This window comes from Conger conger, chromosome 7 (genome assembly GCF_963514075.1).
Source record: "Conger conger chromosome 7, fConCon1.1, whole genome shotgun sequence".
NCBI lineage: Eukaryota > Metazoa > Chordata > Actinopteri > Anguilliformes > Congridae > Conger > Conger conger.
Window position 1 is genome coordinate 35,837,925 of NC_083766.1, and position 21,370 is coordinate 35,859,294.

Below are 21,370 nucleotides of genomic sequence, written 5' to 3' on the forward strand. Positions count from 1 at the left end.
ACACAAAATATTTTTTGCGCCCGGAATCCTTTCCTGTGCTGAGCCACGTGAATAACAGGAGCGGCGGCCCGCCCTCTCCCCGTGCTCTCTGTGGGCGCTTTTCTTGAAGTTTTTTATTGAGCCCGCCGTAAAAGTGGCACCCGGATCCTACGGGCCTGCGTCGGGGCTTTGGCCATGACCCCTCCGTTTGCTCCCGGGCTTGGGAACGGGGAGCATGCGTCTCCATGGCACGCAGGACCCGCAGCCATGCCACCGCTATTCCCAAAAACTGCCGCGCGATGCTGCCAAGACAGGGCATTTCACTCAGTGAACGACTGGCAAAGAGAATAAGCCACTTCATAAAATGTATCTCAACCGCAAATCAAATTAAAATTAAAAAACGAACCTGTCAAAATGCGCCACAGTCATCCCCATAGTTGTCTGCTCCCAGAGCCCAAGGTGAACATTGCTAGCAACCATGTTTGTGTCATGTGTGGTTTCCATGTTATTGGCCTCAACGTAAGGCTTTCACCAGGCCTCCGATCCTGTTTGCTTCAACATTTGGGCATCACTACATGAGCAAATATTCATCATTGTACAGCAGCTGAACCACAGCTAAACAAAACCCTCCTCTTTCTTACATATGACTCCAATAGTGTAAATTTAACAAACCGCAATGTGATGTTAAAAAACGAGTACACAACATTCAATGGAAGCACTCCTGGTAACCAACAGCGTTTTGACCTATTAAAAATATAGTAAAAAAAGGACTGAAAATTCTGCCAGACATGCAGTGTTCTTTTATTACCAGCTGTTCTCATTAGCGAATTGTACTGCTGTTATTTTTGAGTGGCCGGTTTACACCCTTAGCAACCACATTGACATATTGTAGCTGAGGAAAACAGAGATGAAAATGAAAAACGAAAAATGAAAGGTTTCATAGACACATTTGTCCAGATGCTGCTTCTGAGACTATACATCTGTATGTTGCTATCAGCTTGGGTGTATTCCATATTTTCAATCATACAGTACCAAAACATTTCTGGCACAATATAATTTTGGCTGAAGAATTAGAAAGAGTATTCTGTTTGTAAATATGTATTTCCCATGCATTGGACAAGTTTTCCCAAAAAGGGTGTTTACTGCTTTTTGTTTTTTATAGGCTCATTTGTTTTGTAGTTTTTTTTGGTTTTGTTTTAAGTAGACTAAGGAAAGTGCCTACAACATGCTTTTGAATGGAAACAGGGAGAATATTCTATACAGTAGACAATAGATAATAGAAAAGCTTCTGGGAGCTTAGCAGTTCAGTCAATCACGTTCATACGTGGTCCAAACACTGTTAATGTTGTTGAGTTCATGTTGTTCATTTAAAAGACTATAACCAATGTAGAATATAACAATCAACAGCATGTGACTCAATTTCATATATCCCATTATATTAATTCGCGGATAAATGTTTCCCCTGGAAAGAATAAGAAAAAACTTGTTTTAAATCTGCCATTCTTGTCAAAACAAGAGAAAGCTCACAACCAAAAACCTCTTAAGGCACTAAAGGATAGCCAAACATGAAGAGACATTTCACAAATCACTGCGCACTGTAGAATCACCAGTGACACTGTGAAAGAAAATTAATCTGCCTCAAAAAATCAGCTAAATCTATCTATCCATCTATATATTCTTTATGTTTATTTTAAACTATAATCTGTACTAGTAAAAATAGTCAGAAACAGCCATCGCAGTTAAGCTTTAAAAATTGTAGGCTGCTCCTGATAACTACAGTTGCCTAATAGCCAATACAGAAGAAAAGCGCTTAAAACCACTGAAACGCCAATTAAGCCCGCGGTGAATTAAGCCTGCTGGTTCACTTGCCTGATCAGAAGGACTGTGGGCACTCTGGCGGCTATGCCTCCTTTTGTTCTACAGTCTGTCTTCATCTGCATTACAAGCTACTCGGCGTAATAGTTTGTTCTGGGTACACGCTAGGCTTTATTCCTCTCATTTTATCCTGTTTAGATTTCTGAACGTGGTTCCGGCCCGCGGTGTTAATTATTTTGTTGTCTGTATACTGATTTGATTTAGATTTAATATCCAAATAAAACTCTATTGAGCTTACACGATCGGACATGGTAGCCTATCTAAAATCACAGTAGCCTAAACACAAACACTTACCTCTATTTTAACAAAACTTTTAATTGGCTTTAAAAAGACTGTGCCAATCCAATTTTAAAGGAAGCCGATTTCTGTCTTGTTCTTGTCATCGTGTTATTTCATTTCAAAATTTGAAACTGCCTTAAACATTTTTATTATTTAAAATTTAAAATTGTTTAATTGTAATGTAAAGCACTTGAATATGAACACGAAATTACTAATTATATAAACTATGTAACGAATTAATTATGAGCCTGTGAGTATCCTACTAAGTAAACCACACGATTAAACTTGCTAATGTGTCTCGCAACAGTCAAGATACAGTTATGACCAATTTAACATGTTTGTCTATCAGCACCTTTTAGATCAGGCATTGGTATAAAAAACGCACAATAAACGCTCGGTTTATAACCTCCTAAACTAACTAACTGTAAAAATTGCTACAACTTCCAAGTGAATGGATAAAATGGCTAAAACTTCCAAATGACTGGATGACAGTGTCGCTAATCTCAGTGGCAGCCGCATGCTGCGTTTCGGCCGACTGTTGTCCTCTCTTCTCCAGCGCCCCATTTCCCCATGATAAAACCGCTATCTCGCTTACGCTGAATTATAACTTTTCCGTATTAGTTTTAAACAGTTTAGCGGCTTAAAAGAAGAACAAAGAAACAGAACAATAGGAATTGAGACATTAAAAACAGAAGGTATTACTATTTACTGGACCTGCTAACTAAATTATTTACAATATCCAAAACTTTTGGAGTATTTAGCGCAGGACTCGAAACAAAGAAACGGACTCCGCTCAGACACGAATTAATTATACCCTGGATCTATAAACGAAGAATATGAAGAATCTCTCTGGCTTGGTGTTCGGAAATATAGTTAACAAATAAAGATGGAGCGGTATATTGATCACTGCCTACCTGATTTATAAATAAAGAATTCTGAGATGTATTTCTAAGTAGACCGAAACAGTTCGCTAGCTTGCTTGCTAGCAGCCTACGATATCGGTACGACTAAGGCATCACGCGAACTTACGAGAAATGCATCAGCCTTGTGAGATACCCATAAAAACAAGTTAAATGGATCTGAACATTCTGGCATTAAATCGGCCACGTACTACATGTAGTAGCCTAGCTAAGTATCTAGCCATCTTTTGGACAAATGTGACTTTTTCGATCAGTAAGCATCCCTCCCAAGCAAGCTAAGTTTAGCTGGTTGATTCAGAGCGGCAAGGTTCTCTCCCACACCGATGAAGTCAACCGGACATTTGCTATCTCAGAGGAAAAAGAGAAAAAGGCCTAAATCAAGCGTTGTTGGTCGCAATAAGAAAGAGTTGTAACGCGTAAATAGTGTAATGTTAGAGTGACTTACAATGTGTAGAGAAGAGGACCAGAAACCCAGCCAGTCGTGTTATCGCCATCTTGGAGTCAGTGAATGTTCTGTTTGAATGTACATGCGCAAATTACAGCGCTTTGTGAGGATGGGTAGGACCGGTCGGGGAGAGAGGTGGAGAGCAAGCTGTTGTACCGAGTTTCCATGGCTACAGTGAGCATCTTTTCTATGAAAATTACAGCGGTTTATGGTCAAAACAAAAGCGTATCTTTTACGTTTCAGTGGAGATAATACGTGGATGAATATCTGTTTGATAATGTATTAGCCTACCAAAGTATTTGAATATTATAGTTCATACTTTTTTTTTTTGGAGAGGAGGGGGTGGATCACAGATTCGGGTTCATATTTCATATTGCATTACATCATTTCAGTCATCCCAAAACACCACTCTACCAACTTTCCATTTGTGTGTTTAGATGTCTGTAAGTGTTCACTGAGGTATGTATGACTGATCTTTTGGAAGTGCAGGCTATACCCAAGTGTAGCTTTTCATGATTTGAGTTTTGTGGTGATGTCATTGAATATATTGTATACAGTATAACATAGTGTAGGCTACATATAAAGCATTATGAACTCATGTAATGTGCATTATAATTATGTGCTATATCATATTGATATTTTTTTTAAATACCCGTTTTCTATCGAGTGATATATATTTATAATTCGCCATGAAGGTATACGCAGTATTAATAAATATACTATCTCTATTGATTATGAAATGTTTGTGATGAATGATTCATGAATTCTGTTATGTATCCATGTAGTTCCTTGCTTGGGAAGATCTAAGGAGAACGAGATAAATATGGCGTATATAAATTGAAGCCTAAGATGAGATACTCATAAACATGTAACCATATTTATATAGCACTGTAGCGATTGTATTTTTCTGCATTCCATCGCTGATATTATTTTTCTGCATTCCATCACTTGTATATTATATAGCAGTATATCTATAATTGAAACTGAAATTTAAAAATGAACGGCTTTTGATAAAAAAGCCATTCACAGTTTCAACAGCATAATAAAATTTACATGTCTGATATAGCAGCTGGTTGCTATAATGAATGGGAGTATTTCACTGTGTTCTAGTGGTGGATTTCTGGATGAAATTGACAGACAATAATAGAGTAGTTTTTTGTTTTTTGCATTTGTTTGCATTTTGCAAATTTAATTTGATGCATGATTGTGGTAGCACAGACTGAAATGGGATGATAATGTAATACAGTTTTACTTGAGTCCAGTACGTGTAAGTCTTGTATAACTCCTTAAGTATCACCCCTTTGCTTAACACAAGCTTGAAAATGACATACCCAAAATAAAATGGTTACTATTCTTGAACCCTTCTGACTACAGGCATAATCTTTGGGTTAACTCCTTGGAGTTTGTTTTCCAACAGCCAGAATTACTCTAAGAATGATTAACACAAAGCTACAGAAGCTGAACCATAGTGGAAGATTTTTTTCTCTCTGTTTTTGAGTGGATACAGATTGTTGTGACGATGCCTGGCACGCTTAGAAACACAATGGAGCCACAGCCAAAACACTGGACAAATCCCCTTTCAAATTTGATGAAAATATCACCAAAAAAGAGCATTCTGCATTGTTTTTTTCTAAGCTATCTCAAGGCTGTTTTCCAGAAAGGGCATTTGGAGACTCTAAAAGGACAAATGGAAACTAAATGGTAGTATGGATCTTATGACGTGTAAAATACTGTATTTTGCGTACTAAAGTATACCATACTTTTTACCCCACACCTGTCACCCTCCCCCTATTTCTCCCTCCCAACCTCCCTCGCCTTGTACTCTCAGGTCAAGACGATTGTAAAAAATAATTATAATGATAACAATAATAACATTGTGTATACTAATATATTGATTTAGGTCCATAGATTGCAGTTTTTATCAAATACCCAAACCTCATCAACAAGTCAAACACATTCCCCAATTGCACATTTATTTATTAATATTTTGAGAATGAAAATACCCTCTATTGTGGAGCCAAAGGAGTTTTTCTTCAGAAATATTCACTAGAGAATGCTTGAGAGGCTAGAGAGATGAAAGATTCCTTGGAAGTCCTCCAAAGCAAGTCCTCTATTTAGACGTCGGCATCACAAAATACCTCAACCTTTTTGCCCATAAAATCTCAAGAACTGTTTTTGCTGAAGCGTAACTGTCTCAGCGTGCGTATTGAAAATGCTACTGTTTCCTTATGCAGGGGGGAAAAAAGCTGTGTTGCTTTATGGAAGCCTAACACTGATGCTGGAAGCGTAATGTCATTAGCTAAAATGCTTTGTTGCTCACGGATAGGGATCACGCCTTTTACCAACACTGGTCATAGAAGCTTGTACGTGGGCTCCAGAGAGCCTATACAAAAGTAGATAATAGCACTCCAATGTACAAGTACTTTTGTAGAAGTATGCAACAGTGAAACAAACAACAATGATAATTCAACAATGTTAAAACAGAACAGTCCCACTTTGAGAATAATGCGAAACCTTATCGTTTGACCCCACAGCTGCTTGGCAGTCATGGCCATCACATCTAGTTTGCAGGGGTGGATGTGAAATGCGCCTCAGGCCTGATCTTATAGCCTGCACTCAGACTCAGACAGAAGGGGTCATGAGGTTGTATAAAACAATATTTTAGGGATTTGACCTCAACCCCATTTCACATATCTCCCACTCTCCCTCCCTGCCTATGCAGTTTAAATATGCGACTGCAATATTCTGAGTCAGAGTAGAACCCCTTGCAGCAAGGTCCAGGAAGGTGGATGGTCAGTGAAAACATTTTACAAATTAAATACACCAGGTTTTGTAAACATATCATGTGTCCAACAAAGCTGTTTACATTGTGGTCCAATTTGGGCCTTTTCACCAAGCAATGTTTATAGTTCAACAAATGTAAATGCATGCAGAAACAAATACTATATTAATTTATTAACTCAAGGCTATATTAATTCATTATATATGAGAAATAACTTGTTGTCAATTAATAAAAAGCATATTTATAAAACATGGATAAATAATTGAATGGCACAATTAGATATACAGTGATAAAAATGGAAACATTTCAAACAATATCCCTATCTCCACATGTGGCACAAAAAATGTTATACCGCAGTAAAATATTTTAATATACTAAGCATGAAATTCATGATATCACTCAAACTGAAGCTAACCTAGCATTATCCCAGCACTGCTCAACCAGGTGTTGCTGCTTTTGCTCGTGTTGCAATCAAAATGAACATTTAGCCTTAGCAGTTTCACTGCAGCTGTCTCAGGGATTTACTTCACTGCCCGTGTTATTGCCTTGAGCTGTTCTATACCTGGCCACGACCTTGATAGCACTTTAAAAAGGTTTAAATCTCAGGAGTCAATTTTATATGAGATATGTGCTACCAGACCATCATTTATCATGACATTTTGCTATTATTTTTGCCTCGGGCAAGCAGTTTACTTTATTTATGAGTAGAAATGTAAGAAATTATGATGACAGCCCATCTTATCTTCTCATTTACCTATATTATTACCCAAAGCAAGAATATTCCAACAAGTGGGTGAGTCTCTAACTTAAACAATAAAATTCAAATTATTTTCTTGCTGCGGATGACTGTTATTATGGTAATTCAAGCAAATGTATATCAGCAGGGGAGAACACAATCTGGATAATGCTCGCTGTTTTGTCCTTCTGCTCATTACAGGCTGTGGGACACTACCAAAATGGAAAGTGCACATTACTGATACCCAGGCCGTGTTTATCATTCTCAAGGACAGCCCGGAGTCTGAAGTTTAGTGTGGCATTCACATCATTCAGAGCTGCACAGGACCTCGCATCAAACAGCTCTGTGCAGCGCTGCATGGACTTGTGTGGAGGAATAATAAAGGCCAATGGTATTGTTACATTACATTACATCAATGGCATTTTGGCAGACACTCTTATCCAGAGCAACAGACAGTTGATTAGACTAAGCAGGAGACAATCCTCCCCTGGACCAATGCAGGGTTAAGGGCCTTGCTCAAGGACCAAACAGCTGTGCAGATTGTGGCTACACTGGGGATCGAACCACCGACCTTGCAGGTCCCAGTCATGTACCTTAACCACTACGCTACAGGCCACCCCATATTGGATGAATGGGGAGTCAAACCAGTGTCTTCTCATGTACCTCATGTAGTTTCTCTTTTGTAGGAAATTATTTAAATCTGTTTGAGGGGGATTTCTTTATGTGAACAACGAAATAAATAAACTGTAATTTTACATAAATATTAACTACATCATTTTTTAAAATCTTTTTGAAACCTAGTTGGATCAAGTGGTGTTTGAAAAACAGAGAACATTAAAATAAAATTAAATGGTTAATTTTGTCCCAAGAGCTATGTCTTTCACTCTGACAACACTGATCTGTCATAAGATAAATAGGTACTGCTGTCTTTAATGTTAGCTCCAGATGGCCCTCAAGTTCCATTTGACAGCGGAGAAATCTCCAGTAAACGTACCTCTCATAAATAATACACAAAATACAAAAAGCATCAACATGAAAAACAATGAAGAGGGAAGCAGGGACTGAGGCTGACAAGCAATGTTCTCAACCATGCTGTAAATGACAAAACATTCAATCGGCTCTTGTTCTTGTTTTGCAGAACCATATGGCTTGAGAGTGCATGTCATTTTTTCCCCATTGCATCATCACCTTTTTTCTCAGAAATGCACCAATTGTATTGTGTTGTACTGCATTGTGTACATAACATGTCCACCCAAAGTAAGACCAGTGATGCGAGAAAATTATTAGTGGGAAATGAATCATTTCTGTTCTTTTGCCTCTGTATTACAGCACATTTCAAACAATGAACCAATGTATACGTGCAGACTGTCACCTTTAATTTGAGAGCATTTAGCGTATCAGGTGATTTGTATAGGAATTAGTCTTTTTTTACATAGTCCCCCCAAAAGAAATTGGACAGCTGGCTTGTGAACTGTTTCTGATTAGTCAGCTGTATTCAATCATATACTTCCATAGTGCAAGTATAGGAAAGCTTTCAATATCTAGTCTTGATTCTAGGCTGTTGATTACCTTTGGGGTCTATTATTGGTGTTTGTCAATATGAGGACCATAGTCACTGTAGCTGCTTCCTACATGGAGACAGCGATTTCACCAAATGTAGGCTGCTTACCTACTTTCTGTATGGCAATATCATTGACCGGGAGTGAACTGGTTAGTGTCAAACTGTAGATTATGAATACTTGATGAGATCCAGGTTTGGCCATCCACAAATTCCCATGAATCACATGCATAAGGAGACCTGTAGGAAAGAGAGAACACTGAGAGTGTTACTATTCGGTGCATTTTGTATATATGCCTTCCATGTTTCTGTATGTTTCTTACAGCACATAAATAATATCACTGTGTTGCTTTGGCAATATGACTACAGTTTCAATTGAAAGACAGAGAGAGAGAGAAGATCTTCATAGTCATGTGACATCATCATAATAATTCATTTCAGAACATGTCCCCTGAGAAAAATCCAGAGGTTATGGGCACATTATATGTGTCTAAGCTTCACCTAAATTTTTGAATACTGACAGTCATGAGAGTGAAAATAATATCTGTGAAAAGCACACTGCGTAAAACGTTATCTGACATCCACTGTATCTCACTTGTGTAGACAGTCCCTCATATTTAAGTACCATTTCTGATAGTGTGCCTTAAAAGCACTGCCTGTCGTCCTTCACGATTGATTTCAAATTACTGTTCACTTTCCCCACTGACGTGACCCACATTTCTCCCTGCCTCTGGGTTATGAAAACAAAACATCTTTCATAATTAGCCATGTAATAATGCGAAGGACTTCTGTTACTCTCTGTGGGATTGATTAAAGCAGGGGAGCCCCAAACAACCTGTCCTGCTTCCTTCGATGGGCCAAGACGCCACTTATTATTAAAGGGAGGCACAAAGTCAGGGCAGAGAGATTGTAGCTCAATGCCAAAACATATGCCAGTTCAATGGCAGTTAGAAACCAACATGAGTTTCTTGGTAACCAAAACTGAATAAAATGTTATGTTAGTCAGTTTAAAGGTAAGGACAGATACCTCACAGTAGTTAAATGCCACCACCCTGGTCATAGTAGCAGGCAAATCCACCTTATAGTGTATTAGCTGAAGATCTTTTTAAATCCAATCCAAAGGGTCTTCTGACATTGTCGCTTAATCCGTTTTTACAAATCTATTCATCGAATGGTGTCAATCATCTGTAGATGCTCCCCCGCATCTGCAAAGCTGATCCGTTTCATTTGTGCTGATTCAGAAGGTTGACTGTACATAATAAGTTGGGAGTCCCCCTCAGATTATGCAGGGCTTGTTTTGCTGCATCTTGCATTTCCTGTCTGGGCCTCTTTATGCAGTCCGGTCCTTGTGCCCAGTAGCAGTTCTTTGGCGCATTCATCATCCTGCTGTCTTCCTGCTATTATCTACGGGACACCAACTCATGGACGGTAATGACAACTGCTTCCTTACTGGCACCGATGCCTACTTCCCCTCCACAACATAACAAGCAATCATTCACTTTGCCCAGGAATTTAGTGTTTAGATATGGGGTAGGATGTGCACCAACGTCTGAAGTTTATGGTCTAACTAGAGCCAAGGCCTACAAATAATTCGTAATGAGATATATTTGAAAACTCCCAAGAAATTGCATCTTAGCCGTTGTTTGCATTAAGGTGAAATATGTGAGACTAAAGACAACTACTCAAAAGTTTAGCTTTGCAAGGACTGAGTAAGCATGAGGGATCAAGGCAAAATAATTTATCAGCCCATATTAACCGAAGTGTGAAAAGGTTACTTTATGTTTTTTACATGGTAAGAACAATCTTCCCTTCCCTTTCCCCCAGATGTGTGATTTCCATCTGCCTGAGCCATCAGTGCGATGTGCTCTCTTCCTGTATAAGGGAAGGAAGTGTTTTGCTTTTTTATTTTTAGCACAGGAAAATGAATTAGGTCCACTGGCAGCACTGGCAAACAGAATGCTCTGCTCTTGGCGGGGGGGGACATGCAAACTGACTTCAGTCAGACTGAGAGGGACACCAAATATGTGTCTGGAGCTTGGAGATATGACAAACTGCCTACATATCAAAGGCAGATGCTGTGTAGAAGCCGCAAATATGCTGCATGATAACAGACCTCGTGTGACACGTCTCTGTGAATCCCATGCAGCACCTGTTTTGGTGCCTTCTTCGTCAGTAAGCAGGGGTCAAGTATCCCCTTGTTTTACTACAAAACGCAGGCAAGGCGACTGCCCTGTATTGTCTCTGCATTAAGCGTAGGTTAACTGTCCCTGTGAGTAATCCCAGGTTCGTTCTGAATTGTGACTGCAGAGACAGGGCAGCTGTTTATCCCAGATCTGGCGAGGGATTTTTTCCCAAACTGATGGCTTCGTAAATCGTATCTGACAGAAAATGCCAGTGGGGCTGTGCTGTTGTTGCTGTCAGGTTATCCACTCTGTATAATTCATTGAAAATGGTCAATTTCCTTTTTTTATTATTTCTTTATGAAGGTCACTGTTTTATGTTCTCATAAACAATATCACGTATCTTAGTTCAATGAGATATGCTGTATTTCAACGAAAAACCGAAACAATTTTTCAGTGAAATCTCCGTCCTTGGACTTGGTTTAATTTGTTCTGTATTTTTGTTTGAATTATGAACGTATAATCCAGGGCTGTAATAATTCCTACATTTAAAGCCGTGTTTGCGCTGTACACAGCTTGCCCGTGTTCTGGGAGGGGAGGTAAAAGCCTGAGGCAGGGCTTTATTGAAAGCCACGTGCGGCCAGTGGGGACGATCAGCGTCAACCATGCAGCGTTTCTCATCCAGTGTAACGGAGACAACTGTGAATCACGCGCCTGAGGCTCATGTAGAGACCACATCCCATCTCAAGGGTTCGGGATGGAGGGAGGTCCCTGTGGACACAACAAAACGGCAGTCTTATCAGCTGCAGCTGGCCTTGTTCTGTTTATCTGTCTCTTCTCATGCTATTGTGCTTGCTTTCCCATAATTAAACACTCAAAATGGCAGTGCCCCGTGATGGGGTAATTAGTCTCCCAGCAGAACAGCTAATGGCCGTAGTTTACGAGGGAGGGCGGGGGGCGTAATTATCTATCTCACCTTTTGAAGGACCATCCCCCATCCTCTACATATTTCAACTGTCAAACCAGAGAACACCAACTACTCCCCAACCACCAAGCAACAGTGTGTATGCCCCACTTTTATATGAACCAAAAAAAACTAAGCTTTTTTAATGAAATTACCTAATTATTAATGAATCTATTTGTATTTTCATATTTACAGTAGTTGTAGATTTTATGCACTAGGGACACATACTGCTCAGTTGTAGTGGCTATACAATTTTGTGTAGGACAAATTTACAAAAAAGTTTAGGAATCCCCCTGACCCTCTCCAGCACTTCTGTCAACAGCTTGAATACTGCGGCCATGATTAATTACACTTCTGTTAATCGCACTTCTATTTTGTTTTAACATTAATTATTGGTATTTTTTGCATTGCAATCTTGTTGTTTTGCTAAGTTGTGCATCTTGCTTTTGTGTAGTCCTCTTGTATTTTCCTTAACGGGCTTAACTAGTTTACAGTCAATCCTGAGTATTTACCACCCACCTCTTGGCTTACTGTTGCTCTTAACCCCGATTTATGCAATTGTCTTCTGATTGTATGTCGCTGTGGATACAAGTGACTGGAAAATGCTTGTAATGTAAGGTAAGGTAGTAGAGGTGTATGGGTATATGAAATAACAGAGGTTATCCAATCAGAGGATGGTCTGCTGCTGATGAGACATTGGGGGAAAGGTTAAAATGGCAGGCAGTGCCTCGCCCGCCCCTTATATCGCTGTTCGCTCAATGTCGGCAAGCCGCCAACCTCAAAATGTAGCGGGAGAACTTGAGAAACCCAACACCTGCTTAAATTCACCAGTGTTAAGGAGTAGCCGCATTGCTGGAGATGTGCAGAGGGGAGAGAGTCGGATTGCCCTCGGAGCAGAATGTGCTTAAACTGTGGATCCGCACCTTGCCAAGTGCGCCAGCTTTGGGAAGACCAAAAGAGCATGGGAGGACATGGGACATGTGGATGATGAGGGGAGCAACTGAAGAGCATCACCCCTGTGGATGGGGGGGTGCACGGGACGGGGTATGTGAGAGGTTTGTCAGCAGCTCAGATTAAAGAGCGCAGCTCAGATGAAAAAGAAGAACTGTGGCCAGACGAATCTCAATAGTAATTATGTAATGGGAGCTGACAGTGCCCCAGTGTAAAGACAGAAGCCAGAGGAGGGACAAGGCCCTGCATCTGGAGCCTGGTGCCTCCGGTCTCTCTTGGGGAGGAAGGAGAACGCAGAGGTATGATGCGTGCACCTCACGGCCCCATCAAAAATGGATGGAGAGTTGACGTCTTGTGCCTCCACCTCATCTAACATTTAGAAGCTAGGTGTCACAGCGGAGTCAGCTTGAAGGTCAGACCGGAAAGGGTCACAGGGAACGACGAGCCGCCATCGCATTACAGGAGCCTAATTTGAATCGGATTAGGGAGCGGCTGATTCTGTCTGGATAGAGGTTCTGCTTGGCCGGGAAGTGACAGAAGCTCTTCGGCGCTGATACCCGAGAATATGAGCGGAGCTGATTCCAAAGGGGTTTAAAAGCGCTAAACCTCTTACACCTTTCTTTGAAAGCTCTTAATGTGAAGTAGGATTGTGTTCTGGGATTTTTTGTCCATGTAACTAAGTGAAGGACGGGCTTCCTTGCAGCCTCTCTCATGTTTTATCTCAGTTAAATACTCCCGCCTTTATTTTTCCCCCATACTTTTTTTATGCTGAGATGCTCCTGCCGTTTTGTTTGTTTTTTGCATTCCTGACCATTCCTCCATTAAGATTGATGTCTCATGCTGCAGGCACCGATTTCATGGTACTGTGGCACATTCCTGTTAGTGGTGTTTCACGTTTCAGTAGTGTGGTGAGAACTCACCACCAAGAGCAGTTTCTCTGGGCGAGAAATCATTTTCGTCAGGCCGTAAAAACAAGCTCCATTCCCCCCCCACCGACCGGCCGTCTCGCTTTCGGGAATTAGCCGTGAGCAGATTAGCAAGTAGCCGGAGCAGCCAAGCCTGGGACTTCTGACGTGCGGCGTTAAGAGAGACAGGCAGACGGGCTTCAGAACAGGTTGCCCCGACGACCCCTCGCACTGTTGGCGGGTGCAGAGGGGTGAAGCCCACCCACCTGTCTGACCGGCCCCTGCGTGGCCTGGCCACAGCTGTCGCTGTCCACCGCATGCCAGGCGTGCATGACACGCTGGGCCGGGCGGGCGTGGCACAGACGAAGGGATGGCGTCTCCAGTTTTTTCATAGCGTGGAGCCAGGGCTGGGTAGGGCTTGGCCAAAGAGCGCATGCCCTGGAACATCTGCAGGGAGGGGGCTGGCGGGCTGGGCAGGGCTGGGCTAAAGAACGCATGCCCTGGGCACCTGCCAGGCTGGCAGATGCTGTGTACCACCTGAGCGAGCCATGCCTCTTTCCCCTCCAACCCAGAGCTGTGCTACAAACAACAGCCCTGGAGCACACGCCCTCCTGGCAGGTTAGCTCTCGCACTGAAAAGCCCACTCTTTCTACTCTGCAGTTTGGTTATATTATTTTTGGTGTGCCCGTTTGAAGATTCACTGTTATTGACTCCCCAGTTTGTCTGATGTATACTGATGTATTTTGTCAGCCTTGACTGCTGTGTTCTCTGTACCGAGATCTGCTAGTCCTGAAGAGAGGACTACGCAGCACTTCACCTTTAAACAAAGGGGTAAACTGCACCCCTCTCAGTGTACAAATGCATGTTCTCCACTGAGAGGGATGCAGTTGTACATTTTTGTTTCTAAACCAAGGAGATGTACATTTGCTATCGTACTATTGCATGTTGCCTGCTGTTACCTCTTTGTTTAAAGGTGAAGGACTCTCTAGGTCTTGCTTTGGAAACACTGTTGCCAACACCCAGTCATGCTGTGTGTATTTACATTATTGTTATACTATAGCATTGCATTCCATTTTGGTATTTAGCAGACACTGTTATCCAGAGACACCTGCACAGATTTTTTTTATACAACTCATTTATATAGCTGGATATAGTTCCCTAGCCATTACTGCACTGCTATCCCTAACACTAAGCAAATGTGTGGGAGTGCTCTTTCTCATTAATTCAAAGAGAGGTGTTCGCGTGTGAAGAAAGGGAACTTAATCTTGGTCTTTTTTGAGAGGGGGGTGGTTCTTCATTTTTGAAGCATTACATCTTAGTGATCAGAACAGGTGGCAGAGCTCAGGTATAACTGGCCTTTCATCTGAAGTTTACCCCAAGGCAGAGTTCTCAGAAGTGCCCAGAAAACCTGGGTTCCAGATGGTCAAATGTGAATCGTCATTTACAATCCCCTCCTAACAATCTGCAGCACTCTCGCCTCCTGTTGGGTCCACAACTCAGTCCTCAGACACTGTTGGAGAAATTAAAACACTCCATACGTATGTTAAGTATGAGTTACACATGCTGCCCTCCTCTGACCCAGCTTCTGTGTCACTTTAACTGGTGGACATGATGGTTTGACATCATGAATTTCAGAGGAGTGTGCTATCCTGAACTGAAAGAGAAAGTTGCAGCGATGAACACAGACAGAATGGCTATTCCAAACTGAGGTAAAATGGGAGTAAAAATTCAAAGTAATTGGTCACACTGCAAAAAAAGGGTCCATGAATTGGCCTTAACTAATGTAATTGTTAACATGAATTAATGATGTACAAATACATAAAAAAGCTGAACAGCTTAACTATTCAGTAGTTAGTTCATTACCAAATATTTTTTAAAATAAAAACCTGTATTTGCTCAATTTTACATACATTTTCCACTTAATACTGGGAGGGTTCCTGGACTTCCTGATTAAAATCAAATACTGCAGAGAGTGAATTTATAAGTCACAGCTGTTACTCAGCATAAATCACACAGCCTGTCCAGAGACAAGTTAACTTCAAAGGGTTTCTATTGTTTCAAGAGGACATTGCTCTCCATTTAGACTCACTGTGTCAGGTGCTAATACTCTTCACTTTTCTCTGTTTCATGTGCAGTTCTTCACTTTACAGTATTTACTGTATTTATCCACCCTACAAATTTGTGCTGATGACTACGACCAGTCAATACTAACCCACACAAATTCTAAAGACAGGCTCATCGCTGGATTTAAGGTTGTCAAGCATAAATGTGACCTGCTTTATCGTAATCAGTTGTAAGTCGCAACGGCCAATTTCACATGTTTATGTAAAAATGTTCGTTTTTGTGTTTTAGGCTTTCATCTTCATTTTGTAGAACAATATCTTGGCTTTCATAATCTGCCTGTCTTAATGCCAAATTCAGAGTAAAAATATAGTTTTTAAACTTTAAAAGCAAGAGGTCAAACTGAAAGTAATACCGGAGTTGTGCATTGTTTGGAGGCTAGTCAGCTTGTCACCGTTCACCAGTCAGAAACAACCACATCAGCTGCGTTCATGGCTACATGTTAATGTCTTAATGTCAAGAGTAAAATTATTTGATGCGTACAGTACTTTTCACAGTGTTCATTTCAGAGCTAATTTACACTCAGTGAGCACTTTATTAATTATTTATTAGACCTATTTATTATACTTATTAAGCCTTCTGACATTTGGTCTGAAAAACAGCTGAATCTCTTGACCACATCTGCATGCTCTTATGAATTTAGTTGCTGCCAAATGATTGGCTGATTAAATATTAGCATTAACAAGCTGGTGTACAGGTTTACCTAATGAAGTGCTCACTGAGTGTAGGTGCTGTTTTTAAATGTGTGGCGCTACACATTAATAAAAAATAATCTTTGTGGAGCTGCGACATAGAAGTATTTTTTTTCTATTCTAGGAACAGACTGCAGTTAAACATTATATTATATTGTTAGGTATTGTTTCAGTGTTATGAAGTGCAGCTTGGTTATTTTGAGTGCTATCTTACATTGATGCTATAAGTTCCTATAAATTGCAACAAGATGTAGGGTGGCTGAGGCAACGTGCAGTGGATTATCTCTCCGGCAGCAGTATGGTGCAGAGGTTAGGGTTCTAGTCTTATATCCAGATGTGGTCCTGCCATTGCACCCTTCATTAAAGAACTGGATCGTTATTTCTTCAGTAGAAATTTTCAAATAGAATGTATAACATTGTATATACATAAAAGTATATACAAGTATATAAGTCTCTGAGGGATCTGCCAAGCAGAAAAATCACAGACAGACAGAAAATAATAGCTTCAGATAAATTTCTATGGGGTAAATATTTACCACTCAGAAAATGTCCATTTTGTCTCACTTCACTTTCTTACTATAACCAAGTTGTTCTTTCGCTGTAAGAGTGACAATATGTAGCTACATTCATATTTTTGTCAAATTAACAATGGACAAACAACAAATTGGACACAGACTTATCAGCAACAGCAGTGTTATCCTGTAAAAATATATATATACTACAATATGTGATGTAATCCAATTTACAGTAGGCTATCAATAACTAATGTACCCACAAATATTCTGCAATTTTGCATATTTTGAAAGTACACATATGAACATATCAGAAATGAAAAAAGAAATTAAATTCAAGTCAATACAGTAATTGCTTGCTCTTAAACCATCCAGTGTGACAAATATGCAACAACAGAGGAAATCAGGAAGATAACTTTTTTTTATTATTATTATTATTATTATTATTATTAGCCTGTTTTTGTTGTTGTTGTTATAAGTATTTTGTAGTTGTTGTGATAAATCGACTATCATTGATTTTGGATCTTGGATTTTTTTCGTTTGTAGTTTATAGTAAGACGTGTGAGATTCTGTAAACTGGGAAGTTACTGTACATAACCGAAGGCTTTACACTGAATTTGTTTAGTTGCACGAGTGAAATTAATGAAAAAGAAACTATTGGCATCGTCTTTTGTTGTGAATTATTTAAGGTTCGACTGTCTTGCAAGAATGGAGAATAATCGAAGAGCTCATGCAATTAAAAGCTATCATAAACAATAAAAGCTTCGAGGAAAGTGAAACAAAAAATGTCAGCCTTTATCTATAGCCGGACAGAGGGAGACTCGTATTTTCGTTCAGAAAATGCGCCCTGCTTAGGCTTTATTGGATGATATAACCAATTAACAATGTAGGCTACTCGTGGTCCATTTTCCTTGCAGGGATTCCTGCAAGTTTTAGGAAATGCCGCATCGGTTATCTTCGTCGTTTATTAGTCAAAATGCATTTATTTGGCTAATAGGATGCATTGAAAACGTGACCTCACCCCTCCCATCGATGACCGAACAAATGGAGAGGTATGTGAAAGTGAAGAGGAATGCAGAAGTCCGGCCCAACAGACGACAGGAATGACAATCGTGACGCTCTGGAGCCACTACGGACTAGAAGAGGGTGATCAATTTTTAGCTTGCGTGACAAAAACGTCAGCGGCAAGTGACCCCAAACATTACTTTCGCTCAATTCGCAGGTGTAGCCTACTGTCGGCTACTTACCAATGACTGACACCGAACCTGTCACATAGAGTTACTTCTCCATTGACCAAATAGGCATATGTTTTCATTCAAAAATAAATAAATGAGTAAAGATCACATCAATTTGCGCAGTGCACTGAAAAGTATATCATCGTCACGATGTATCATCTGGACTGGGGATGACAGCGGAGACGGCCCATCTGCAATGGGACATCCACAAGTCATGTTGGTCGGCGCTGTCTGTCTGAAAGTTTCAGAGCACTACACTTTCGACTGGTAGCTGTGTCTAAAAGCGTAAAGCGTAAAAAGAGATAAGCGAGTTAAAGCTATATTTAACTTGCTTATCTTTGGTATCTATACTTACTGAACTTACAAGGGGGACCTGCCATTAACGACCTTACAAAAACAGACAGTAGCCTATACAAACGAGTAGCTACTCATTATTATCCTTTGGCCACGTTTTCTCAATGATAGCCTGAACGTAATTTTACTTGCCTGTATATTTATTCCATGTATTGATTGACCTGATTGAATTACTTCACAAACCAGGTCTATAAACCTCGATTTGTTACGACATTAAAATACAAAAAGTTGCTGCACAGTGCTCTTTTTTGAAATTCATACTTTGTCGCGAGGGACGGATGTTAAGAGCATGAAGCCTTTATGATATGTGAAATTATAGAACAGCGGTATTAGGCTTTAGGCTGGTTGGCTATTGAAAACATGCGACTTTGTGGTAGATTCAGGTTGCATGATAATGGAGCCACTTGCCAGGTAACTCACAGCTGCCATCTTAAGAACACTAGGCCTACTTCATGTTAGCAATATCTGCTTGTGGTGAAGCTCAGATCGGTGAATGTGCATCACAATTCTATGATGGCAGATGTAGTGTGTAGTGTTCCGAATGTAGTTGCATCACACGGCTGAACTTTCACTTGGTTACCTGGCAACGGGGGTGGTTTATTTTCTGTACTTACCGGTTACACATACTGTCTTCAAAGCAGGAGGTAAAACATCGGGACTGCACTCCGGAAACGCTAAAACGATAAACGAGGGAGGTGAGAGGATGAAGGACTTCACAAGAAACCGTGCGCCATCTAGCGGGAATGCAGTTGAATAATTGTCTGCGATGCAACCAATGGCAATGTTTTTATAGTCAGGATAATTTTGCGGTTCCCCGTGAACTGTAATTACAGCGCTGTTTATTTTTCTAATTATTTGCATTATTTATTTTTTTCCTACATTTTTGCAGTAAGCCCCTTATTTCAATGGTTTCTTATTTACCCTTTGAATGTTCGATTTATAATGTCCTTTTTAATAGATATGGGCTTTCCAGGGAAGTTCAATATTTGAAAATATAAATACAAATCAGAGTCTGCATTTAAAAAATACAAAGACAACCACATCTTTTTGTTTTCATAATTGTGATAATGTTCATAATACGTGTTGTTGTGGGCATGTGTTCGCAGAAATACAATAATCGTGACTCGCTGTCCAAGTCCATGTGCGTCAGTGCCGGGGGTGTCTGTGAGCTGTTACTCCATATTAGACGGACTCGTAATAAAGTCAGTCACTTGCTGTCACTTGATTTGCTTAGAGCAATTCAAATAAAAGTTTAATGTGTAGCAAAAATCCACATTATTGCATTACATTAAATCTGAGACTGTCTAGTGCGAGTAAACACACATCACAAACCCAATGAATCTCAATTTTTTTTTTTGCAAATGCCTACTGCCTTTTTGCTCATCGGTTCTGTTTTGCTACAAAGCTTTAAAAATGTAAGCACCATTTTGCGTAATGCTTAAATGTAAAATGTAACCCTGCTTGTATTTCAGAACAGATCCCTGATTTGATTTTGCCTGATTGAAATGTCATTGAGGGATGCTGTGAGTCATAGAATGAAATAGCTACAGGGAGAGCGGGAGTCACATTCCAACCCTATGCTTGACTGTACGAAGCTAAGCGGTGTCACTGATGTTTTAACAGAGTACCATAGATTCAACCGGACAGGAAATTATTGCCCCGCTATAGGTTCAGCTGTGTTTTGCCAAGAGCATAGTCACATATATTTAATGGAAAATTCCCTCCATCTGTATTAATATCCTATTTATTAAATTAAAGCTATATTCTATCACTTCTTGGTGTTTGTGTGTGTGTGTGTGTGTGTGTGTGTGCATGCCTACATGCATGTATACGTGTGTGTGTGTGTGTGTGTGTGTGTGTGTGTATCTGTGAGCGAGTGAATAAGCAGCCTTAAAACATGTCTCACTAAAAGCCGGGTTGCTAGCATTTGTCTTTTCGCCATTATATGGGTGAGTTGACTAGCCTATAGCTTGTACTTATGCTTGCAGTGTAAATGTTCATAATCTTATGGAAGCCGTGCACTCTTTAGCAGTGGGTTCTGGGAAAGAGGGCTGGTCTGTTTCACCTGCGTTTAACTCACAGGTCCACTGAATCTCAGGTCCTGCCGTTGTACACTTGAGGGAAGTATCGTTAAAAATATTTGATTATGTAAATGAACTTTAAACATTACAAAATAACATTTATGTAGTTGCACAGGATAAGGATGTCTGCTCAGCTACTACTTCAATCAGCAATGTAATCTTCATCTGAGTCATCTCTTTCATTCTTATGCCTACAGTACATTTATGCATTTAAATATTTACATACGCATTTCTGATTAAGTGCTTTGCTCAAGGGTACAACAGCAGCACCCCATATGGGGATCGAACATTCATTGAAATTATTAATGCTGTTCCCCAATCATTATGTTACACTGCCACTGTGTGTAACTCAATCACCAGTAGCAAACCACTTTCTTGAATTCCCACAAATGCTTTCATAGACTCAGAGCTTAAGTGTTTTCATGTGTATTATAATTAAGCTTTTCCCTATTGTGGAATGTCAATATATACTCTCATTTTCTTTGTGACTGGAATTTGCACAACATATAGTTAAGAGTAATTCTTGTGAATAGTGAACAAAAGAATGAGAAATGACACGAAAGGCTTCGATATTAATGCCTCATCAGGAAGACATCTTGTTATTGACATTTAAGATAGAAAGCTGCTGTAAAAGGTATGATTGACACACTGACAGGCGTTGCCATCTGTAGAACAGAGTGAGGAACACTGCATTGTGTGCCTGGGCAGGCCAATGGCTCCATCATTGAGGCAGATATGAGATTACTGGGCTGAATGGGAAAATGTCCAGAAATCTTGCATCAGCAGCTTTGACCAGCAAGTAAGAATTCAGACTTTTATCTGGCACGAAAAATGCTATTCAAGGTGTTTTGCAAAAACCAA

The 21,370-nt window shown here is 40.2% G+C and overlaps 1 protein-coding gene across 1 annotated transcript in view; it reads right to left on the reverse strand.

The window, feature by feature from the left end:
• Window positions 1-3,709, reverse strand: part of jam3b (junctional adhesion molecule 3b) — a 34,030-nt gene extending 30,321 nt beyond the window's left edge. Inside the window, exon 1 of the mRNA XM_061248113.1 lies at window positions 3,499-3,709. Coding sequence (XP_061104097.1) covers window positions 3,499-3,547 — 49 coding nt within the window. The 5' untranslated portion in view covers window positions 3,548-3,709. The remainder of the gene's footprint in view (window positions 1-3,498) is intronic.
• Window positions 3,710-21,370: the final 17,661 nt, after the last annotated feature.